Below are 24896 nucleotides of genomic sequence, written 5' to 3' on the forward strand. Positions count from 1 at the left end.
GGAAAGCTGCATTTTGATTTTTTTTTAGCTGAAAACTGCAAGTACCAGAGAATCCAAATCGGGCGAATTTGTAGGATTTACAGTATAAATTATTAAAGGGGAAAGAAGAAGACGTTACTCATGAAAAGCGCATTTTTTCTTGTCGATCAAAGCTGCAAACAGAGAGTACTTTTATAAAGGCATCTGCCAGCCTTTGATACGCTCTGTGGAAGCCTTGTCAGGTATTTTGAGAGTGGAGCGTGGAGCTGTCGGGCTGCAGAGCCGTTCCCTGTTCCGAGGACAGGGGCAGAGAGGGGGGAGAGCTCAGCCGGGGTGCCTGGGCGGCCTCGGGAAAAGGCAGAAAACGGCAGAAAACCTCAACAAAACCTTCCCCGGGTGCAGGAACAAAGTTCCAGCGGGGCCGGGCTGCCTTGAGCGTGAGCTGATTGAGCGCTCAGCTGGCTCAGCCCTGCTGCTCGCTGAAAGCAGCACCTGCCAGCCCCCGGTCCCATTCTTCAGCAGCGCTCAGCTGGCCAGAGGGGAGCTGCGAGGCAGATGAACAATTTATGCAGAGTGGGATCCGTGACAAAGTGGCAGCTACTTTGGTGAATACAAGCATCTTTGTACAAGTGCCCAGATGGTTGAGGAGCGGGGCCGTGGCTGTGAAAAGCGCCCTTGTTGTTGGGGCTCGGCAGCACGCCCCTGACAACGTGCTGGGCACAGCCCCTGGGCCCGGGAGCTGCGGGATCCAGCCTCCAGCTGAGCCACACAGGCCAGGGCCTGCCTCTGCTGGCATGTTTGCTGCAGGGTAACGTCCTCCCCGGGGCTGCAGCACGCCCTGTCCTCTGCCCCAACTGGACCTTTGCATCTGGGGCCTGTTGGACACCGAGATAACCAAGCCTTGGGGGTCCCTCCACGGGCACAAGGGTCACAGGGGTGCCCAGCCTGACAGGCAGCCTGGCTGGGGATGGGGCAGCAGCTGGGAGAGACTCACCTCTCATCACCCATCACGGGGTAACCCTTGAACCATCCTGGAGGATCCCAGCCCCACACACGGGAGGGTCAGGGATGGAAGGGCCTGGAGAGCCACTGCCCTGAGAGCAGCTGTGCAGGGAGACACTGCCCTGCAGGCAGCAGTGACCTGGAAGGGCTGCTGGGAACAGCTGGGGAAGGTGAGGGGTTTGGCTCTGGCTGGGAGTGCAGGGAAGAGGCAAAGCTGGGGCACAGGAGTGTGGGGAGAGGCTCACAGCTGTGGTCCGTGGAGGCTGGTGCTCCTGGGGGAGACTGGGAGCTGCCCTGCAGCCTGGGAATGCAGCAGGAGGACAAAGGTGGTGCTCGAGGCAAAGGGGAGCTGAGCCAGGAAGGCGCAAAGGGAGCAGGGCCTGTGGTGCAGGGAGAGCTTAACAAGGGTTCTCACTGTGGCCTGTTTGATCTGGGTGTTGGTGGGTGCTGTGGGGAGCACTGCTGAACCTCTCCGTGGGGCCCTGGGGAGTGTGACACCCAGGCAGGGGCACGGCTGGGGACGCAGGATGCCCATCCTCCCTGGGTGATGCTGATGCTGCCACCAGGTATTGACTGCTCCAGGACAGCACCAGCTGCTTCCCATCAGCACTGATGGCTCTTGGAGTCCATTTTGTCTAAAAGCCAGAGATTTAAAGGTTCCCTTCCATGACAAATGAGCACCAAGGGACAAGCTCACGTCCTGGGGGCCGCGTTGGCACTTTGGCTGGCTCTGCTGGAAGGACCAGGGCAGCTGCCAGCCCTCCAAGGGGATTCCAACCGAGTAATGAAATTGCGCTCTGACAAGAGAGCTGGGCACAGGTTGGTCCTTTGGCAGGGACCGGCTGGGTCACGCCCAGTCCCCTGCTGTCCTTGGGGAGCCCCTGGAGCAGCCCCCGCCCCTCTGCCCGGGGCTCTGAGTTGCGGGTACCCCCTGCCCCATGCCCGACCCCGCTGGCCATCGCGGCAACGCTCGGTGCCACCGAGCTGGGGGCACCCCGCTCCGTCCCGACCCGCTGCCCCGCGGCGGGGGAGCCCTCGGTGGGCGCCAGGCTGCGGGCAGCGGTGCGGAGCCCCCGGGGCCGCGTTCCCCCCGCGCGGGGCTCCGGCGGAGGCGGCGGGGCCGCGCCGCCCGTGCCGCATTGGTTTGCGGCGGAGCCCGTCACGGCCGCCGCGCCGAGATTGGCCCCGCAGCGGCGCCGAGCGACCCCCGGGCCCGGCCCGCTCCGCCCGCCGAGCGCCGCGGCCCGGGCAGGGCACGGGCACCGCGCTCCGCTCGCTCCCTCCGCGCCGCCCGCAGCGGGGGCCGGGCCGGGCCGGGCCGAGCCGGGCGGGGGGCGCGGCCACAGCCCCGCCCCGCGCCGCCCCGCGCCGCCCCGTAGCGCGATGTGAGCCCGGGCTCGGCAGCGCCCGCCGCCCCGCGCCCAGGGAAGATGCTGAGCAGGTGGATGAGTGGCAGCAGCAGGAACCTGGACCGCGAGTACAACTGCACCGTGCGGCTGCTGGACGACAGCGAGTACACCTGCACCATCCAGGTCAGCCCCCGGCGCCGGCGCCGCCACCGCGCCCGCGCTGCCCCCGCAGCCGCCGCCGCCGCCGCCGGCCCCGGCAGACAAAAGGAGCGGAGCGGAGCGGAGCGGAGCGGCGGGGGCGGCCGGTGCTGCCCCGCGCCGCCAACAAAGGCGCCCCCCCGCTCCCGCCGCCCGCCTCCCCCCGGCCCTCGGCGGCCACCGGAGCCGCGGCTGCCGGCGGCGGGAGAGCCCCGGGGCTGAGCCCCACCGCACGGGCAGCGGTGCGGGGATGGCGCGGAGAGCCGCCCGCTGCCCCCGGCGCGGGGATGCCCGCAGCACCGGAGCGGAGCGGGGCAGGGGCAGCCCGGCACGGCCGCCCCGGGGCCGGGGAGCCGCGGCCGTGCCCGCCGAGCCGCTCGGGGCGAGCCCTCCGTGCCGGGCGCGGGGGCTGCGCGCAGCGCGGGGAGGACGTGGGTGCCGAGCGGAGTACGGGGGATGCTGCGGGGCAGGGATGCTGCGGGGCACGGATGCTGCGGGGCACGGATGCTGCGGGGCACGGATGCGCGGGGTGCTGCTGCCGGCGGGGGGAACAGACCCTGCCGGCCCCGCCGCGGCCGGGGGCCCGCTCTGCCTCCCCCGTTAGCGCCCGGCTCGCCGTGATGAGCGCTCGGGTTTTGTAATCGTCCGGAGCGGCGGGGACGGGCGCCCATCCGCGCCCCCGTGCCGGGAGGGACCGGGACCGGGACAAGGACCGGGACCCGTGGTCGGGGCCGTCGCCCCTCAGCCGGTCGGTCGGTCTCCCTGTGCTGCCAGGGCTGCGAGAGATTTGTGTCGTATTGCTGAAAACTAGGGAAACGCACTCCCGGGCTCCGCTGGAGCGAGTCCGGGACCGGGACCGTGTGACCGGGGGCTGAGAGAGGCGTCCCTGGCTCCGGCTGCTCCTGCGCTCCGCTCCTGCCGTCAGCATCATCCTCGCAAGGGAGCTCACGAAAACCTGAGCGGAGCCGCACGCGCGGGGATTGCTGCTGGAGGCGGCTGGCCCCGGCCCAGCCCGTGGGCGATGGAAAATTCGGGGCAGAGTTTTGAGTAAAGGTGACTCAACGCGTCAATGGCAACGGCTCCCCCCGCCCAGCCTCGGGGGCCCCCAGCTCTCCCCGGCCTGTGATGCCAAGGAGGGGCGAACATCCTTTCATTTCCAGGCACCAACCTGCTCCTGGTGATAATGCCAAAGGACGGTTACCAAGGGTGCTGCAGGCTATGACAGGCACCGTCATTTTGGCTTAAGGAGCCTAAAATCGATAAATAGGGTGATTTGTGCAAATACCACTGAAGAACGGTGGTAGTGCTGCCGGTCCCCGACCACCTCCCCCGCCGAGGTTGTAAAGTGTGACCCAGTAAACGGCTGGAGCAGCAGCCCAGTTTATTTTGCATAAGCCAAACTAATTCGTCTCTCAGAGGTTGTTTTTAATACTAATGAAACGGGGAACTGTAGTTTGGGAGAGAAAGTGTGGGCAGAGCAGTTCAGAAAAATCTGGATTTTCTGCCCTTAAGACAATTTGACAAGGTGTCGTCATTTCGCATGTCAGTTTTTTTTAAGGAGAAAATATGACTCGGTCCCATATTCCGGTTTATTTTACGTGTAGCATAGTAAACAGGGATTCCTGGCATTTAGCATGAGCGACCTGAGGGATGGAGAATTTGCTCCTGCTACCCTGACAAGCAAGGTTACCCCACTTAAATGTTTGCTCTCGCTCGCTTTCATGCTGCCTTATGAGCCAAGTATTTATAGTCCATGCGAAATTAGGGAGAACATAGCAGGAATGTGTAATGTCTCGCAAGTGAGGAGCCGTCACCGCGCAGGCTGCGAGCGCTGAATGAGTTTTGAAGGTCATTCCCTCACGAGCGCGGAGATTTCACATCTCGCCCGGATCCACGGTGTCTCCTCACCCCGGCTGGTTCTGCGCCTGTTGGATGGAATTTATGTCTTTCTATTTTTGCTGGGATCCGGGGAACCTGGCCGGAGCGGCTCTCGGCAGTGCCGGGTGCGTCTGGGGCTGGAGTTTGTGCCTGTGCCTGCTCTGCTGCTGTGCCCCAGTGTCCTCCCTGGCAGCAGGGATGGGGAGGGCTCGCTGCCCTCCTGGAGCCTGGCCTGTCTGCTGGGTCAGCTGGCTGCGCTGCTGGGCAGGAGGGAGCAGCGCTGGAGGCAGGGCTGCTTTTTGAGAAGGTTTATTTACATTTCTGATAATGGCACCGGTTAAATCTGTCATGAAATTAACCTCTGGCTGTGCCTGATGAAGGTGTGTGAGTAGGGGTTTGCTGCTGCCAGATAATACCTGAGCGCTCTGCTTCTAAATAAAGCCTTTTTTTATTTGATTTTCCAAGGTTTGCTTTGTTCATATTCCCATGCAGAACGAGCAGCTCATTGTCTGAGCTGGGATGAATCCTTCCTCTTTTTTTTCCCTGAATTTTCACTCCTGAACAGCCCATCCAAGCAGGCAGAGGAGCCTGGAGGACTCATCCCTGGGGCTGTTGGGGGGACAGAGATGCCACGGGCACAGTGAGTGGGGCGCCATGAGTTGGGATAGCAGGGTTGGCACCTCCATGAACCTTTTGTCATGAGGTTTTTTGGTGAATTTCAGTGTTTGCTGGTTTGGGGAAGCTGCTGTCACAGCATCTGTCAGGGTTGGTCCGTGTCTGCCAGCAGCAGGGCTGGGCCCTCAGGGACTCACAGCAGCTGCCTGAGCAGGGAGATGTTGGGCTCCTGCCTGGGAAGAGCTGATGTCTGACAGTGCCACAGGCCACAGGGCCCCTCCTCAGGCAGCAGAGGTGGTGATTTGTGCGTGGGGCCCACCAGGCGTGGGAAGGCAGCGATGCCATCCCTGCCCCATGCCCTGGCAGGTGCTGGCTGCCACCTGTGGGCGTGGGCACCCTGCTCACGGGTGTCGCTGTCCCCAGACGTGTCCCCGAGGAGAGGGGGCTCCCAGCGAGGGGCAGCCATTCCTGAAGGCGTCTGGCTGGTCTCCGTGGTGAGGGGCCGGCGTAGCCGAGTGTTTAATTGGAGTTTCACCCCTCGTGCTCCGCGGTGCAGGCTGCTGGCCGGGCTCCTCGGCATGAAAAGGGCTCTGAGACTCCCAGCAAGGCTGTGGTTTGCTGTCAGTGAGTTGCTTGTCTGAGGAAATGTTTTAAATTCTTCGCTGTGGTGTCAGTGGTGGCATAAAAGGCTCGAAATAATTAATGATTTGCCGTTGCTCGATGCATCAAGCGTTTTCCTGAAAAGACAGTGGTGTTTTGTTTCAAACCCCAGTAGAACGACAGGAACGCGGAGATGTGAGAAAATAAATACATGGTTTCTTAGATGCAGAATGTAAGAACTTTCTTGCCCGAGATTGGGAAGAAATGAAAGCGAGCTCCTGGCTGCACTGTGGGACAAACCCCCTGCTCGCCACTTGGAGCACGGAGTTCTTTGGGAGCCCTGACAGGATCATTAATATCAGGCAGCAGCACAAAGGGGAGCTGGGGGTTTGTGGCAGTGAAGGTTATTTGTTCATTATCTTTTTATCTGCTGAGAGTTTCCAATTGCCTTTCCCGGGAAGTGGGTTAGGAGACCGCAGCTTCTGCAGGGGCGGCTCTGCCCGGAGCCCCGAGCACAGGGGCACAGCTGAGGGGACAGGGCCACAGCCAGAGCTCTGCGCCCAGCAGCGCTGGCTGTCTGTCTGTCTGTCTATCTGTCTGTCCCAGAGCCCTCCCTGCCCTCCACAGCTGGAGCCCGAGTGCGGGGACAGGGACCGGGGCCAAAGCCACTGACAGAAATGCGGCGTGTGGTGGGCTGGGGATTCCAGGCTGAGGGTCCCTGGCTGAGGGTCTCAGGATGAGGGTCTCAGGATGAGGGTCCCTGGGCTGGGGGTCCCAAGCTGAGGGTCCCGGGCTGGGGGTCCCTGGCTGAGAGTTCTGGACTGAAAATCCCCGGCTGAGGGTCCCAGGCTGAGTCCTGGGCTGAGGGTCCCAGGCTGAGGGTCCCAAGCTGGGGGTCCCTGGCTGAGAGTCCTGGGCTGAAGATCCTGGGCTGAGGGTCCCAGGCTGAGGGTCCCGGGCTGGGGGTCCCTGGCTGAGAGTCCTGGGCTGAAGATCCTGGGCTGAGGGTCCCAGGCTGGGGGTCCCAAGCTGAGGGTTCGAGGCTGAGGGCCAGCACCAGGATGGGTGCCCCGAGCATCCCCTGCTCTCCTGATCCTCCAGAGCCCCCGAGCAGCCCCAGCACAGAGCAGGGAGGGACCCCCAGGCTGGGGCAGCGGGCACGGGGTGCTCCGGCCGGCGGGCCCCAGGGAGGGTGAAGGCGTCGGCACGGCGTTGCTGCTGGCTGCTCAAAGCCATGTTTTTATTCATAGCCTTTCATAGGAAGCGTGTTTGCAGCAGAAAGCCGTCGCTGTGGCTCAGCTGTGGCTCTGTGAGTGGTGCTGGCGGGGCAGCTCCTTTGCCCCTGGCTCCAGCATTTGCATCCACTCGGTTTTGTAGGCTCGGGAGGGAACTGCCTGAAATGCACAATGAGTTTGAAGGGAAAGCAGCAGAAGCTGCTGAGATGAAGGAAGCATTTCATCTCCTTTTCCTCTCCAATTTATGTCCAAAAGATACAGAAGGCAGCTGAGGAAAGCATCCACTAAATGTCCACTGAAAATGAGGGACAATATTCACCCACAATTCAGTGGGAGCAAAACCCCAAGTTGTTTTGCAAACCCGTGGAAAACATTTCTATTGTTGCTCTTTCCCTGTGAGCCGAAATGTCTGTTTTCTGTTCACTTTTCATACCTGTTTTACAACGTTACCTGCTGTGAACCCGCCGGCTATTCCCCTCTCAGGAGCCAATTTCCTGACAGAACTACTTTGCTTATCACTTTCCCGTGGAAGATGCTGAAGGCAAATATAGACACAGAGGCAGATAGAGATGTAGATGTCCACACGCACAGAGGTGCCATTGCAGAGGGGTGTGCGGCGCAGCACCAGCAGAAAGGGATTTGCTCCCTCTGTCGTGTCAGGATTAGGTAATGTGCAGCAGGAGGCTTTTGCTGAGGCGTCTGGGGAATGCTGAGAGTGCCGTGAGCAGCCCGCTTATTTCTGGATTTTGAGCCAGCCTGGGAGCCCAGCGGGGCCGTGGCCGTGGGGATGACGTTGGTGGCCACGCGCTGGCAGTGCCAGGACTCACTCCGTGCTCGGTGTGCCCTGCACAGCCCAGGGGCACTGGCAGCCCCTGAGAGCCCTCTGTGACCTGGCACAGCGCTGGCACCTCCGAGCTGGCTGCTCTGGGGGCGTGTGTGGGGGGGACAGGGACGGTGTGGGGATGAGACCCTCCCGAGGTGCCACCAGGGCGGTGGGCAGGCCCTGCTGGAGGTGCCCCCAGCCTGTGGAAACTCCCCCCAGCCGTGCAGGGGTGGGGTCCCTGCAGCGTGGGTGGCATCACGGGATCCTGGAGTGCTGTGGGCAGGGAGGGACCCCAAATCCCATCAGTGCCACCCCTGCCATGGCAGGGACACCTCACACTGTCCCCAGCCCCAGTGTCCAGCCTGGCCTGGGCACTTCCAGGGCTCCAGGGGCAGCTTCTCTGGGCATCTGTGCCAGGGTTTTGCCCCTTGGCTCGGGGGGTGGCTCCTTGACGGGCCCTTGGTGTTCCAGGATGGCTTGTGCTCATTTTTGTCTCGAGTCATGTGCCACTGAGAACGCCAGGAAGAAGCCAGACCAGGGTTTGCTGTGGGGAAGTGCTGGGGTTTATTTGCCATCAGTTTTGTGAGAGCAGACAATCCCTCCTTAGCCTGGGGTCAGGCTGGGGACTGTGGCAGAGCCCTGAATGCTGCCACTGCCATCAGCCACTTGTTAGTGGGCAGAAAACCCAATTATTGTTTGGTTACAGCAAGCTCTGGACTTGTTTCCGCAAATAAGGAGGTTTCAGGTCAAATTCTTCTCTTTGAAATGTTTCCAGGGTAAATGATTCCAGCAGTAGGGGAGCACTGATGATCTGGAATTGCTGTGAGGCTGGTGTGTCCGCAGTGAGTGTCTGCAGGGACTGTGGCTCCTGCACAGCACAGGAGATGGCAGCAGGTTCTGATGGACACTGGGCTGCCCTGGGCCACAGTTTGTCATGCCAGGGCTGGGGGTGGCTGCAAGGGATCACTCAATCACAGAATCATTAAATGCTTTGGGTTGGAAGGGACCTGAAATCTCATCTTGTTCCAAGCCCTTGCCATGGGCTGGGACGCCTCCCACTAGAGCAGGTGGCTCCAAGGGTTGGGCTAAGTACCCTCCTCTGACAGGGTCAGTGGTTACTGAGTTTTGGCTATTCCTCTTCAGAACTCAGGAAAATAAATCCTATCCTGATTTGTGGGCTCTCCCCTTGTATTGCCGTCAGTGTTGCACCCACTGTGGCATTTGGTCCCTCCGTAAAATCTGATTTATGTGGCACCTTTGTCACCACAAGAGGCGTCTCCCTTGTGCTCAGCCCACGCCAGCGGAGCTCTGCCAGCTGCTGCCCAGCCCCAGCACAAAGGCAGACACACTGCCTGGTCACAGAGGCAGGAGCACATTCTGGAGCGTTTCTGGGGCTGCCACCAGAGGCAGGAACACACAGCGACACAGTGCAGCGTTTTGGGGCTCACAGGGACAGGAACACACAGTGCAGCGTTTCGGGGCTCACAGAGGCAGGAATCCACTCTGGAGCGTTTCTGGGCTGCCATCCCTGGTCACAGAGGCAGGAACACACAGTGCAGCGTTTCGGGGCTCACAGATGCAGGAACACACAGTGCAGCGTTTCGGGGATGCCATCCCTGGTCACAGGGACAGGAACACACAGTGCAGCGTTTCTGGGCTCACAGGGAGCAGCAGCAGCAGCAGCACCTGGGGCGGGCAGGCTCCGTGCCCAGGGCAGGAGCAGCAGGAGCAGCTCGGCCCTGCAGAGCCCTGCGCTGCCACAGCTCCTCTGCTCCGTGAGGAAGAGGAGCGTGAAGGGCAGCGGGCCGGGAGCACGCGAGCTCCGTGAGGGAACCCCGTGCTCGCTGGGGCTCAGGGACACCAAATGTGTGTGTCACCGTGCTGGGCTGGGCACTGGGCAGGGACGGGCACAGGGAACGTCCCCCCCGAGCTCCGTCAGCGTGTGCAGCACGGGCACTCCTGGCAAACAGAAATAAAAACTGAAAATAAGATGAAACCGTATGAAATGTGTCACCCAGCAGCGTGTGTGTGCCTGCATGGTTTGTGTCAGGGTGCCACGGGGTGCTGGGGCAGAGATGCGCCCGCTCTTCTGCCCAGATCCTGGAGACCGGCTCCTTTCTCCCCAAAATAAATCCTTTGTAAGGGTGTTTCCTTCCAGAGGGCAGGGATAGGTGAGATATTGGGCAGGAATTTTCCCTGGGAGGTTGCTGTGAATGGAAACAGCTCTGTGCAGCCTGCAAACCTCCCTGTTCTTTGTCATGTGCCTCGTGCTGGGACAATGGAGAGGTTGGGAAGCTCCTCCTGGGGACGTGCAGGCATTGCTGGCTCTGATGGTTTTATCAGGATAATTTTGCCATGATAATTTTACCATCCTTTCTTTGGCTGTTTGAGCTGGGAGCCTCCCTCCATTCCCCCAGTCCCACCACAGCCAAGCCAAGGCTGGGTCACATTCTCCTGTCCTGGCAGTGCCAGGTCTCTGCACTGGGCAGCTCACTGGAAACTCAAGGCTCACACATGTTTTAACCTTTATTTTAATCTTACACATATGTCAATCACATATTTTAATCTTTCCTGCCTCACAAAGCACACGAGCCCTGGGCTGCTGAGCAGGGACAAACCCTTGGGCTGGCTCGGGGGGATGCAGGTGGGCCTGGCAGGTGCTGGTGTCTCACCACACAGTCCAGGTGGTTTTTCTCCACGTTGATTAACAGCAGCTTGCACAGCCAGCAAGGCCCCAGCTCGTTAATGTGTGATGTCAGGATCTGATCAATGCTGCAGCCCAAAATAGAATATTTTGGCTGCATAATGGCTGTTGCCAAAGACGTTGATTCTAGTGGCATATCTGTCACATCGATGAGGGGCTTGTGTTTTTCAGAGGGTTTACAGTGGCTGTTTCGTGCTGGCTCTCACCCTGGAACACAGGCTGGGGTCCCAAAGGAAATATCCATCCAGCTGCCTGTGGGGGATTTTTCTTTAATAAAAAAATGACAGAAATTGAGTCAGCCATTCTGGAGCTGGAAAGAGGCTTTAAGAATACATGGATCAGGTAGCAATTGCAGCCATCCCTTATACACTTAACTCATGGAATGGGCAGTGTTTTGGGACTGGGGGGAAAAAGCTGGAATCCAATAGACTTATGTTTGGAAAATAATAAATTTGCTGAGCAGGTAGTTTTCACGAATCGATCTAGTTCTCATTAGCCTTGCACTGTACAGTTTGCTGACTAATATTTCTGGCTTGCAAGTAAAAATGGCTTTCCAAAGGAAATGTGGACTGAGAACAGAGTGTTTTTGGGACCTGAAAGCCTGGAGCTCCTGGGGAAGGGAAGGGAAGGGAAGAGCTGTGGGGCAGCAGAGGAGAGGCTGGGCTGCAGCGGGGCAGCAGAGGGCACGGAGGTGTGGAGGGCACCGGGGCCATTCCTGCCGTGCCAGCCCGTGCGCCTCCACCCGCACAGGGACACTGGGGCCCCTGGCACTGTGGCACTGAGCCTTGGCTCTGGCCCTCGCCCTGGTCCTGTCAGAGCTCCCTCCTGTCCAGAGCTCTCCTGGACCAAGATCCTGCTGAGATCCTGGTGATCCTGGGCTCCTTCTCACCATTCAGGCTCTTCTCCTAACCCCAAGCGGACTTTTCTCCCTGTGGCCATTGTCACTGCTGTCCCTCCTTTCTCCCCAGCATTTATTGCCTGTGTGGTCTCAGGCTGGCCCCGTTCCCATGTGCAGGTTGGTACAAACCCCAAAGCAGCAGGGGATGATTCCCCAGCCTGCTGAGACTCCTGGAGCACATGATGGGGCTTTTGTCTGCCCGTGATTTCTGCTTTGCTGACAGATTTCTGCACTTCCAGGCCGAATCTGCACATCCAGGCAGGAGCAAACCCCTCCATGGAGCCCCAGCTCCACGCCTGGGCATTGTTCTGGGCAGGGGCAAGGTGCTGACACAAGATTGATCCAGTGGGGCAATAATGGAGCTGTGCCATGCCCAGTGTGCTCTGGGGGTGCTGGGGTCTCAGAGCCCCCACAGGAGCTGTGCCATCCCCATTCCCATTCCCAGGGTGTGGTCTTGGGGCGCTGGGGACCCACAGGAGCTGTTCCCATCCCCAGGCTGTGCTCTGGGGTCCAGCAGAGGAATTACAGCCCTCTGGCTGCTGCACTCTTCCAGGTGAGCAGCCTGGCAGTGCAGGAGCCTGGCACGGAGCGGGCATGGCAGGGCTGAGTGCTGCTGGCTCCTTTCAGGTGTGCTCGGGAATGAAATCCCTCTGATAAACTGCAGAGGCCCCGCCACAGCACTCCTGTAAGTGCTGCAATTACCCTGGTCTTTATTTGGACACCAGGGAGCCACAGGGATTGGCATCCTGGCCAAGGGAAGGGCCGGGGGGCACTGGAGCTTGCACAGCGCTAGAACAGACTCACTCAGCCCCTTCAAATATTTATGGCCTTGCAATCCATACACATTTCCAGCGTGTTTGACATCCTCCTGCTCTGCTCCTGCTGCTGGGGAGGCTCTGGGAGCATCTGCCCGGCCGTGGGGGTGCCCAGGGGCCATGGGGAGCACGTTTATGGCTGGGATTTGGGAAGAACCCATGGGATCTGTTCCTGGAGGCTCTGCACAGCAGCCAGGAGCTGCAGCCCAGGGCTGGGATGCAGGATCCCCGTGGATGCAGGGGTCACCCCGTGCTCGCCCACACAGCTGGAATTGTGGCAGGATGCCCCAAGGCACCGCTGGACCCGCGGCCAGGCCGGCAGGGGTGTCCCACCCACTCAGAAAGGACAGGAATGGCTTTTTTAGCAATAAAAAAAGTCATTTATAGCGAGCCCGTTGCCTTCCTGCCGGAGGGACAGCTCTTGTCAATCTGCCCCGTTTTACTCTGAGGGATAAAAATAGAGGCTGATTCCAGGCAGCACCGCACATCCTGCGGCCCTAATGAGCTCTTAAGGTAATTACCTCTGGTGGGAAGGGCTGGAGAGGGCGTGCTGGGCTGACAGGGAGCACGGCTGAGAAACGGCTCTGTGCCCTGGCAAAGGGCTGAGGGACCCCTGAGAAATGGCTCTGTGCTCTGACCAAGGGCTGAGGGACACCCGAGAAACGGCTCTGTGCACCCTCCTTGGTGCCCATCCTCAGCCCATCCTCTCCTTGGAGCCCACCCTGTGCCCACCCTGTGCCCACCCTGTGCCCACCCTCTCCCTGGCGCTGGGGGCTGCTGGGGCAGGCTGCACCCACCTTTCCCCCCCTGTGTCTTTGCCCTCTCTGTGGTCCATAAATAATCTCTGGGAGCACTGCGTTGCCTCCCTGCTCCGTAAATCAATTTGCCCTGCTGCAGAATATCCAGGGTTTGTATGGAATAGGTAAATTGCATCTCCTGCTGTTCCGTCTTCCTAACGAACTCGATACCATCTTAAGAATATAAACCAGGAGAGCGCTTTTGTCTGGCTCAATTTGCCTTTGTGCAGCAGAGGGCTGATCTCCTGAGCTGGGCCTTTCCCCTCTGATCCTGGGGCTCCTCCTTATCACAGCCTGAAAATTGTCCCCAAAACTACAGCCAGGTGTGTGCGCCTGTACCAGGTGTGTGTACCTGCAGCCAGGTGTGTGCCCCTGCAGCCAGGTATTTACCTGAACCCAGGTGTGCCCCTGCAGCCAGGCACTGCTGCTCTCAAGGTGAAGAAAAGGGAAGTTTATTTTCTGACTCCAAAATTTATTGATTTCCAAGAGTGACAGTGGATTGGAGGGTGACAGTGCCACCTCTCCAATGTCACTGCACAAACCAACAGTCCATCAAATTTCTCCTCCTCCATAAAAGAATGCAAAACAATCAGTTATTTACAGAAAGCGTGTGAGAGAGTTCGCTACAAGAATGCCAACATCAGAAGGGTTAGAAAATCTTAAAGGATCAGGGTGACAGTGTGCAATGGCAGTGCCAGGGGTGCAGGTGACACCAGAGCCTGGTGTCCCTGTGCTGTGGGACCTGGGATCTGTGTTCCCTCTGCCCGTTCCACACACGGGTCTGAGCCCCTTCGTGGTTTTGGTAGGACAAATAACACATCAGAGTGTTCATTTGGGCTTAAAATATTCAGAGAATCATGGAATGGCTGGAGTTGGGAGGGTCCTTGAAGCTCACCCCATCCCACCCGTGCCATGGCAGGGACACCTTCCACCACCCCACGTTGCTCCAAGCCCTGTTCAGCCTGGCCTGGGACACGGCCGGGGATGGAAGGGGCAGCCACAAACCTGTGCAACAAATCAGTGTGCAGCCACAAACCTGTGCAGCCACAAGCCTGTGCTACAAACCAGTGTGCACACAGACCCGTGCCAGTTGCACAGCTTTCCCTAGGCCCACAGGTATCCCAGAGGTTTAATTCCATGTGTGTTCCTGCAGCTCTCCCGGAGCATCCCTTTCCTTTAGCAGGGCTGCACTAATCCCTGGTGAAACCCACTGGGATGTGAGTAACTGGAACAGACAGGCAGAACCTTTCCTGCACTCATCTGGAGACAGGGAAACTTGTGCACGCACAGGGCGTGATCCCTGACATGATCCTGGTTACACACACAGGGTGTGATCCCTGACATGATCCTGGTTACACACAAGGTGTGATCCCTGACACGATCCTGGTTACACACACACAGGGTGTGATCCCTGACACGATCCTGGCTGCACACACAGGGTGTGATCCCTGACATGATCCCTGTCACCCCCAGTGTGATCCCAGACCTGCTCCCTGGGTGTTGCACACCTGGAGCTCCCTCCCTGCCCTCTCTGGCTGCCTTCAGAGGGGCAGCATGAGACAAGGAGCTCGCACAGCAGCAACTTCTCCATCACCGGCAGCAGCTTGGATCATTAGGCCTGAAATAGTTTTAATTGGATGCAGAACTTGCAAGAGATTTTTTTGTGCAGTTCCTCATCCACCACCAGGCATGAGAGCAGGGGAGAGGGGAGAGGCCCTGCTTGGCTTCAGGTGCCTCTGGATCGGGGGCTGTTGGGTCTGTCTCAGCACCAAACTGGGTTAAAGATGGAGAGATAAATATTTTCTTTGCCTTGGCATGGATTGCCCCCCTGGGAAAGCCCAGAGTGGTTGACTGAAGTCCTTGACAGGAATTCTCCAGCTCATTGCAGTGACAAGCTGCTGACTCCTGCTGCCGTGGGTGGGGATGTGGGGAGGAGCACCCCCAGCTCCGTGGGTGCTTGGGGGGTCAGAATGCAGTTAACCATTCTGTGTGTCCCCATTAAAAATGAGGTGCTTGTCAGTGCAAATGGGTGCTGGGTCTGTGCCCCTCGCCCACACGGGCTTTCCAGGCAATGTGGACAGCAACAACACATGGGCTCTTCCAAACGAGCCAGGAATTAATCACACTGAGGTGATTCAGTGCAGCCACTGCGCAGAGAGGCGAGCTGAAACATAAACATCAAAATTTCAGATTAAATAGAGAGCCCTGGTGGCATTTGCAGCCCATCCCCATCCCCTGGCTGAGGAGAGGCAGGAGGAGGCTGCAGAATTCCTGGGGATTACAGCAGGACAGGGAATTCCTCTGGGGATGGTTTGCTGCCAGCACAGGAGTAACCAGGGCGTGTTTTAAATCGTGGACAGAAAAGTCCCAGAGGGCACCAGAGATTTAACTGTGTTTGAGGAGGATTCAGGTGCACAAACAGCCCTTGGTATTTGCTCCATGGTCTGAATTCCTTGCTGAGATTGGATGGTGGTTATAGAGCCCTGGAAGGGTTTGGAGGGGACCCGGTGCTCCAAGCTCAGCCCTGGGCACTGCCAGGGATCCAGAGCAGCCCCAGCTGTGCCAGGGCTGCCCACCCTGCCAGGGCAGGATCCATGTCCTGACACAGGCACAGGTACAGGCAGTGCCCTGCAAGGTGGAACCGAGGTGCTCTGTGCCGTGTGAGGTTTGGAGCTGGGCAGGGAGGGAGCCAGGAGCGATTCCAGAGGGGCACAGGGGCTGCAGGAGGGGCAGGAGGGCTGGGCTGGCACAGGAGCGGGCATGCAGTGCCAGGCTGAGCGTGGTGCCAGCCCCAGCCCTGCCCTCATGCCAGGCCCTCTCTGTGGGCGTGTGGCGAGCGGCTTTCGAGGAATCGCTGCCACACCTGCAGTGCCACACCTGTGCTGCCACACCTGTGCTGCCACACCTGCAGTGCCACACCTGTGCTGCCACACCTGTGCTGCCACACCTGCACAAGGAACAGTGCCCGGTGTGACAATGGTGCCATTTGTCCCCAAGAGCCCCAGTGCCCCCAGCCAGCCCTGCCAGCCTGCCCTGCCCTCGGGAGGGCTCTGTCTGTGCTGCTGCATCCCCAGCCTGCCTGGGCACTGGGGTGTGATGGTGTTCACAGGAGTCCTTGGGCTGGGGAAGAGACGAGCATCTGACTCCATGTTTCAGAATAAATTTATTATCATTAGATTTATTATTTTATGATATATATTGCATTAAAGCTATACTAAAAGAGTAGAAGAAAAGGCTTCATCAGAAGGCTGGCTAAGAATAGAATAGCAAAGAATGATAACAAAGGTTTGTGTCTCAGACAGAGTCCAAGCCAGCTGACTGTGATTGGTCATTAATTGCAAACAGCCAATCCCAGATGCACCTGTTGCATCCCACAGCAGCAGATAACCATTGTTTGCATTCTGCTCCTGAGGCCTCCCAGCTTCTCAGGAGGAGAAACCCCAAGGAAAGGCTCTCCATGAACGATGCCTGTGCCACGGGGGGAGCTGGGGTCCCCTGGCACTGGGAGCAAGGCCGGGCTCAGGCAGCTGTGCAGCTGCAGAGCTGCTGCTGACGCCGCTGCCCCCGCACCATGAGCTCAATGCTTAACGAGATGCTTCAATAATTAACGCACGCTGCTCTGGGGCTGAGTGCCTCGGGGATGGGCACTGCTGGCACGGGGAGGCAGGGATTGTTCTGCTCCAGGAGGGACCCGAGGGGGCACAGAGCCCTGGCGGAGCTCACCAAGGGAGCCGAGGCTGCTCCTCCACGGGAGTGCCCCTCCTGCCAGGCCCCCGTGCCACGGAGCCCCACAGGGGCTGTGCCAGGCCCTGCCCTGCTCCAGGATGAGGGCTGGCGCTGCTGGCCAGCTCCCCAGGCTGTTTGTCCCCACGTAAGCCAGACCCCTTCATGCACTGGGGCCGGGGTTTGCTGTGGGAGCTGTCACCACAGCTGGGCTGGCAGCTGATCCCAAAAACAGGGCAAAAACAGGACAAAAACAGGACAAAAACAGGACAAAAACAGCGACCACATCCAGAAAGTTACAGATGGCCTGGCGTGGGGAGTGCTGGAGAGAGGAGCTGCTCCCTGCTGGCGTCCAGCTGCAGAGAGCTCCGGGCTCCCAGCACAGCTCCCAGCACAGCCTGTCCTGCCCGGGCTGGGCATGGAGGCACCACGGGAGGGGGCACCCCTGGGGGCACAGAATGGCACTTGGGGCATGGAGGGAATGGGGAGCACCACAGGACTCGGGGAAGAGAAGCTAAAGGGGCTTTGCAAACCAGGCCAGCAAAGGGAAACGATGTGGGTAAATGGAAATGGGGGTCTGGATTCGCAGGGTCCCATTCCTGGGGATGAGGGTGGTGAGTGTGTGGAGAAGAAGAAGAAGGAGGAGGAAGCATTCCTGGGTTTGCATGCTGGACCCCTTCCCAGTGCCCCGGGGTGCTGGACGTGAGCAGGCTCTGCTCAGCTGCCAAGCAGCAGTGCCAGCCCCCAGGCCAGGCCGGGCTGCTGCGAGCCCAGATCAGAGCAGGAGGGCCCTTCAGCTGCTTTATTTTCCTAGGATTAGTAATCACCATCTTCATTATGAAATACTAACACTCACAAAATAAAAACTCCCAAGGCTGGGCTCCTCCATGCCAATCCCATCGGTGCCAGTGCTCCCGGCTGGCAGCTCCTGCAGAGCCTTATCTCCAGGAGCAATCGTTACACAATCCTCATTCTCATGCTGCAAGCGGCTCCTGTGGAACCCGCACTTCAAAGCAGACCCAGAAACAGCCAAGTTTCTGTTCAGAATCCAGGATGTTCGGGGAGGATCGGGATTTGGGCTTTGCAAGCTGCTCCGGACAGCAGGTTGGGCTCCATCCTGAGCATGGCAAGCACCTCTTGTGTTTGTGAGGGGAGAGGAATGTGAAAATCCTTTAGTGACCCAGGAGGTGCAGGGGATTAACCAGGAGTGAAGGTGAACGGTGTGGAACAAGTGAGCAAAGAGTCTCCATTCTGCTGCCTGGGCAGCGGGGAGGAGCTGGGCTGGCAGAGCGGGTACTGGAGTGGGATGCTAGATTGGGGTATGGGAATGGGATTCTGGAGTGGGTACTGAGCAGGATGCTGGGGCGGGATGCTGGAGCAGGATGCTGGAGCAGGATGCGGGAGTGGGATTCTGGAGTGGGATTTCAGAGCAGGATGCTGGAGTGGGGAGAGTGCTCCCTTTGTGTCTCTCTGCCTGCATTCCTCCCTCCAATGCCCAGAGGGCTGTCCCAGGGCCAGAGAGCCCCACAGCTGTGATCCGTGGGAGGCTGCAGGGTGCAGTGGTGCCGTGCCAGGGGGAGGCTTTGCCAGGCTGCCCCAGGGCTGCCCAGGGCTGTGCCTCAGGAGGTGTCTCCGTGCTCCAGCACCCACCCTGCATCACCCTGCTGTAAGGAGCTGCTCCCCCGGTGCATGCACAGACTGATTTGGCTCTGTCTCCCGGGAATGAGCAGGGAATGGGGCAGTGGCCCGTGACCCTGCTGGCTCCTGAGCTGCTGGGAGGCCGCTGTGGCTCGGCCAGGGTGACCACATCGTTATCCCTGCCGTGCCATTAGCCCTGATGGGAGAGAATGGCTCTGTAGCTTCCCATTAGAGCTAATGGGCATCAGCAGAGTGCCCGGCTGGCACAGGGAAGCTGTGCCTGGCACGGGGAAGCCGTGCCCAGCACACAGAGGCCGTGCCATGCCATGCTGTGCCGTGCCGTGCTGTGCCATGGGGAGCAGGAGCAGGGATAGCCCTGCAGGGACCTGCCACACGTGGGCAGGGGTTGATCCCCACTGAGGGGGATGAGGAAGGGACACAGCTTCCCTGAGATGCAGGTCCCAAAGCTCCTGGGCAGTGGGGCTGCACCAGACCCTGCGGGAATGGGTCACAGCCATCAGATCCCCACAGTGACCACAACCATTCCAGAATTGTCAAAGCAGCTTTTCATTTCGGGGGATCCATGATAGAAGAGCCAAGGCCACAGGTCCTGCCAGGCCTGTAATCTTCACACCAGCATCAGCACCTCAGCTGCTGGATTAACCTTTGTTTCCTGCTTTTCCCTGAGCAGCAGGCAGGGATGCAGTGCAAGCACAAAATGCAGCTACCTTTTCCTCCAAAATTCAGCATTTTTGATGAAGCAGGAGCCCAATCAAGGTCAGCCTTGACTGGTTTTAGCAAAATAATTTCCTTCAGATTTGGATGAGGCTCAGAATTTTGGAATTGCACAGTGGATCCAACATAAGTACTAATGATTTGATGTGTGCTCCCTGGCAGAGGGTGGGCTTAAGTGGGATACTGGGAAGAAATTGTTCCTTGTGAGGGGGATAAGGCCCTGGCACAGGTGCCCAGAGCAGCTGTGGCTGCCCCTGGATCCCTGGCAGTGTCCAAAGCCTGGCTTTGGATGAGACTTGGAGAAGCTTGGGATGGTGAGAGGTGGGATGGGAGCTCAGGGCTGGGATGAGAGGGGCTTTGAGGCCCCTTCCAACCCAAATCTGTGGTTACTCAGTCTCCATCATTTCTTCTCTTGCCCAGTGGGGCTGGTGAGGTGAGCAGGGCTGAGGGCATTGGCAGGGTGAGCCTGGCTGTGTTGCTGGCACAGCAGCCCATGCCCAGCAGGGCAGATCTCCCGGGCACGGCTGCGGACAATGCCCACGGTGTGCCCGCCACAAAGGGGCTGTTCTTGCCCAGAGCACACCCGGGCACTCGGTTCAGCTCCTCCTGCACCCAGACAGCGGCAGGGCACCCTTCCCTCGTGCTGGAATTCCCTCAGCTGCCTGGGGCTGTGCTGAGCTCACACCCGGGGGGCTCAAACCCTCTAAACCCCACCGGGTGCTGGTGGCTTTCCCACCATTGCACATGTAATGACAGCAATTAACAAAACCTTTCCATGGTAGAGCCACCACTGTTACCTCCCTGAGCCCCTCGTGGCCCAGCCCATCCCCAGCACAGGGAGCTGGGCTGGTGTCCCACAGCTGCTGCTCCTGCTTGGTCATTCCGCTCAGGAGCTCGGCACTGCAGCCTTTGACAGTCTCCATCTTTATGGCTTATTTCATGTTTTGAAAGATTTATTTGAATAAATTGCCAGATGAAATACTGCTTTCAGCTGGCTGACCTGCTGGGCTGCTGTAGCCTCCCAGCAGTGCCATCAGGGAAAATTCCAGCCTCAGAAGTTCTCCCGGTGTAAACGAATTGCCTCGGAGGTGTTTTGATGCAGAGCTGCGTTAAGCAGAAAGGGGGTTTAGTGACAGTGCTTGTTGGTTAAAGAAGAAAAGAGAACTTCTGTGTGTGTTTGAAGGGCCGGGTTGTTTGCCATGGCTGGCACGGGCCCCTCAGGGATGGGGAGCTGGGAATGCTGAGCAGGGATGGCACTCAATGGAAACTGAATGGAAACCAGGGCTGCTGCCTGGCTCCTGTGCCGGGAGAGTCACACTGCAGTGTGTCATTGCTGGGATGGGGAGCTGCTCTGAACACGATGAAATCTGACAGAACAAGAGGACGCAGCCTGAGGCTGTGCCAGGGGAGATCCAGGAGGAATTTCTTCCTGGAGAGGGCAGCTCTGCCCTGGCAGAGGGGCAAACCCCAGATTTGGGAGCAGCTGGGCTGCACAGAGGGCGAGAGGCTGCAGAGCTGGGCCTGGCAGCCCCTGCTCCCTGCGGGTGTGGATGGCTGATCCCTCATCCTCAGGGATGCAGCAGCCTCTGGGGTCTAAAGCGGCAGCACAGAGACCTCAGCTCAGCCAGGACGGGGTGGCAGGGAGGGAAGGGGGGTGAAAGCACCTCCAGGTCAGCAGCAGCACAGACCTGAGGATGCTTTCACCCCAGTTCACTCCCTCCCATCTCCCCACACACTGGGAGATGCTGTGAGCGGCAGATCTGCAGGGAAAAGTGACACAGGGAAAAATGACAAAGGGAAAAATGACAAAGGGAAAATGGACATGGGGAAAATGGACATGGGGAAAACTGACCCAGGGAAAACTGACACCCATCCAGGAACAGCTTCCTCCTCTGAACAGGGCTGGGCACATTTCCCGCTGCACGGTGACATTTGTGCTCCTGCCCAAGCACTGAAGACAAGGCCCTGGCCACGTCCATCCAACAGAATGAGCTCTGGAACAGCCCAGGACCACAACAAACACCATCCAGTGTTGCTGCTGTGCTCAGACACTCAGAGCTGCCCAAGTGCTGCTGAATCCTCACCTTTGCCTGCGTGGGGCTGTTCTGGGCTCCCAGGCACCTTGGAGCTCCCTGGCAGATTTCAGCAGCTGTAGGAGCACAGGGATGCTGAGGGGACAAGGGATTGGATTCCCTGGAGCCAGACCTTGCTGGGGAAAGGTTTCCTTCTATGCAGGAAATAATTTAACAGCTCGGTAATAATATCAAGGTGTTTCACAGAATCACGGGGTTGTTTCTGTGGGAATAGACATCCAAGATCATTGAGCCCAACCCTCTGTTAGTAGGAAGGTAATTCCAGGCTTTACTCACGTGGCTGTGGCATTACCCTGGGGGGCACTGGGCAAATTTGTGTGCACACACAGCCATGCCCTGTCATCCATCATCATCATCATCATCCACCTCAGCTGATCCTCCCCCAAACCGCAGCACTGTGCAGCTCCAGGGCAGCAGGCAGTGCCAGGACAGGGCACAGTGGGCAGGCTGGGGGTGCCCATGGTGTGTCCCACCCTGGCAGGGTGAGGAGCATCCCCACAGCCACAGCGAGAGCTCCGGGGGCGCCAGTGGCACAAAGTGGGGCAGAAGGTGTGGTTTCAGTGCCCTGTTGTTAATAGTTAATCAGGCTGCCGTGCGTTTCAGAGCGTGCGGGCATTGCAGGGAATTGCCGGCGAAGCAAACCACTCCACTCGGAGTCGCGTTTCTGGCGCGGCGCCTCCGAGGAAACGCTCTCCAGGAAAACCTGGAGAGCTCAGGGCGGGCACCACGAGGGCCCGGGATAGACGGGATGCCACCGTCATTAGCCGCAGTCCCCGGGATCGGGGCTGTGCAATCCCGGGCATTTGGACAATGGAATCCGTCCCCGATCCGCGGGGCGTGCTCTCCCGTTGCCATGGCAGGGGCATCCTCCAGCCATGCTCCGGCTGCTCCTCAGGCCTGGGCCATCGGCCTCGCTGCCACAGCCCGTCCCTGTCACAGGGTCCCCACTCATCCCTGCCTCCTTTCCCACACGGCGGGATCCGCGAGCGGAGCGCCCTGCCCCAAGGCAAACCCGTGGAGAGCTGGCTCCAGAGGGAGAATTTACTGCAAATTGCATCCTTTGGCTTTGTTTAGAAATCTGTGTCCGTGGAAATCAGTGGTGGAGAGGGCTGGGTGCCGTGGGCCACCTCCCCAGCTTTTCACCTCTCCCCCTTTGCACAGAAGCCAGGTGTGTCACCGCCTGTGCTCATGGAATCCTGGAATGGTCTGGGCTGGAAGGGACCCTAAAGCTCATCCAGTTCCACGAGGGAGCCTCATGGGGGCAGGGACACCTTGCACTGTCCCGGGGTGCTCCAGGCCCAGCCCGGCCCTGGACACTGCCAGGGAAGGGGCAGTGGGTGACAATGGCAGCTCGCTCAGAGTCTGCTGCAGATCAGGACGCTGAGCCCAGGGCCGGGCACAGGGAGGTATCCTGGGTCTGTGCTGTGCCAGGGACCATCCTGGTGGGGCTCCCAGAGCCCTCGCAGGAGCTGGCAGTGCTGCGGAGGCACCCCGGGCTGTGAGCAGGGCTCCTCTCCATGGCACTGCCAGCTGTGGCATCCACCACCCCAGGCCAGTTTATTCCGCCACTTAATCGCTCTTGTCGTTAAAAACTGCATCTTGTTCCTCATCCAGGCGCGGCTGCTGCAGCCCCCGGGGGCTGGGCCTGCGCTGCCTCTCTCCACCTGATTGAAGAGCCCTGTAGCAGCTGATATTTTCTCTCTGTGAAGGCATTTGGGGATGATGGCCGTGTCACCTCTCACTCTGCTCTCTGAGGGATGAGAGGCTGAGCTCCTGGCGCGCCCTGGCAGGTGTCTGCTCCCATCCCATCCCATCCCATCCCATCATCCCATCCCATCCCATCCCATCATCCCATCCCATCCCATCCCATCCCATCCCATCCCATCCCATCCCATCCCATCCCATTACCCCATCCCATCCCATCCCATTATCCCATCCCATCCCATCCCATTACCCCATCCCATCCCATCCCATTATCCCATCCCATCCCATCCCATTATCCCATCCCATCCCATCCCATTATCCCATCCCATCCCATCCCATCCCATCCCATCCCATCATCCCATCCCACCCTGCAGATTTCCTGACTGCCTGAGCCCTTTGGTGCCCGAGGGAGCTGCCCAGAGCCTGCCTTGAGCCTTGAATCAATCCCCTTTATTACCTGAGTGCCAGAGCTCAGTGTAAAGCACAATCTGGTGTCAGTATTTCCTCTGTGCTGGAGAACAGAGAGGAGCTCACAGACCCAGCTCCTTCAGCACAGCCCCCAAAGATTTACCTTCAAACCATGAGGAGAAAATAGCAATGGGGTAAATTGAATAAATGAGGAGTGAAAAGGGGGGAGAGCATCGTTGCTGTGGGTGCTTCCACGGCAGAAGTGACCTTAAAGCCCATCTCACCCACCCCTTCCATGGGCAGGGACACCTTGGAGCCAGAGCAGGGCTCCAAGCCCCATCCAGCCCACCTGGAGCACTTCCCTGGGGCAGGGAGGAGGTGCCCTGGGTGCTGGGGTGCTCCTGCAGTCAGCAAGGAGGTGTCAGGGCTGGCAGCAGCACTGTGGATCCAGCCCCTGGGCCCCTGCAGGATTTCTCAGCTCCTTGCTCACCCGATGGGTTTCGGCTGGGGAAATCAGTGGAGGTGAAAATTTAAATGCAAACACGAAGCAAGGCTTTGGAGTGAGCAAATTGGAAACCCAAGGCAGTGGAAGAAGGGGAAGAGGCCGTGACATGAAAGAGATTTTGTGGTCAGAAGCAGCTCAGCCAAAAATGAGCTCGTTGTGGTTTTTTGCCTCAGGACAATTAATGGATGGTTAATTCCCCTGTTTTTGTGGGATTTCTGCGTTACTCTGCCCACGCTGCTCCCTCTGAATCTGATTTTGAGGTTTTGATTGTAGCAGGGCTGCCCTGGCAGGTCTGGGCTGGGGCTGTGCCCGGATCCCTGCGGTGTCCCAGGCCAGGCTGGACAGGGAATAGAGCACCTGGGACAGTGGGAGGTGTCCCTGCCCTGGCAGGGGTGGCGCTGGGTGGGCTCCAATGTCCCTTCCCACCCGGCCCAAGCCATCCTGTGATTCTGTGATTGTGACATCCCCGTCCCATCCCACCCCTGGAGCCAAACCCTCCTCTGGGCCTCCTGCTGCCCAGGCCTGTGCTGCACCTTCCCCCTGCTTTCCCCTGCCCCTGGGGCATTTTGGGACGGGTGCAGTAAATGATGTCGCTGGTGGGCGCTGCAGGGGCTGAGTTAATCCTTGCAGGCACCGCTGGAGTCTGAAGGGGCACCATTTCCTCTCAGACGTGTCTCTGTTTCACTCTTGCAGAGGCTGAATAATTCCCTCTGACAGCTTTTTGCTTTTTATAGCAGCAATTAGTCAAAAGGCATCGGCGTGATGAGCGCTGCCCTGGCGCTGCTGCTGCAGGCACGGGCTGGGGAGGGCACTGCTGCAGAGCCGGGGCTGGGACGGGCCGGGGGCGAGCTCTGATGCTGAAATGGGCAAACCTTGGCCCTTTCTCCTGCCGAAATTTGCACTTGTGTTCCAAGGCACCTGGAGGGATCTGGGACGGCGGCTGGGGCCAGGCTGCCCATCCAGCCTGGAGTGGCTGCTGCACAGAGCAACAGAAAGTGCAAAACAGAGGACTAGGAACGGGGATTTCACGAGTTCAGTCGAGGTGGAAGGGGGCAGAGGGATCTGGGGGAGAAACCAGGCGCTCACTGTGGTTTGATCCCAGCTGTGCCCAAAATGCCACCAGGTCTGGTCACAGGGGTGACGTTGGTGTAACGCTGGCGGGACTCGGTGTCACCTCAGCAGCGAGTGTCGGAGGTG

General features: G+C 59.1%; 1 protein-coding gene across 1 annotated transcript in view; it reads left to right on the forward strand.

The window, feature by feature from the left end:
- Positions 1–2360: 2360 nt before the first annotated feature.
- FRMD5 (FERM domain containing 5) overlaps positions 2361–24896 on the forward strand; it is a 50568-nt gene continuing 28032 nt past the window's right edge. The window contains exon 1 of the mRNA XM_063170056.1: positions 2361–2513. Within this exon, the coding sequence (XP_063026126.1) occupies positions 2412–2513 (102 nt within the window). The 5' untranslated portion in view covers positions 2361–2411. The remainder of the gene's footprint in view (positions 2514–24896) is intronic.

This window comes from Melospiza melodia, chromosome 15 (genome assembly GCF_035770615.1).
Source record: "Melospiza melodia melodia isolate bMelMel2 chromosome 15, bMelMel2.pri, whole genome shotgun sequence".
In the NCBI taxonomy this organism is placed as follows: Eukaryota; Metazoa; Chordata; class Aves; order Passeriformes; family Passerellidae; genus Melospiza; species Melospiza melodia.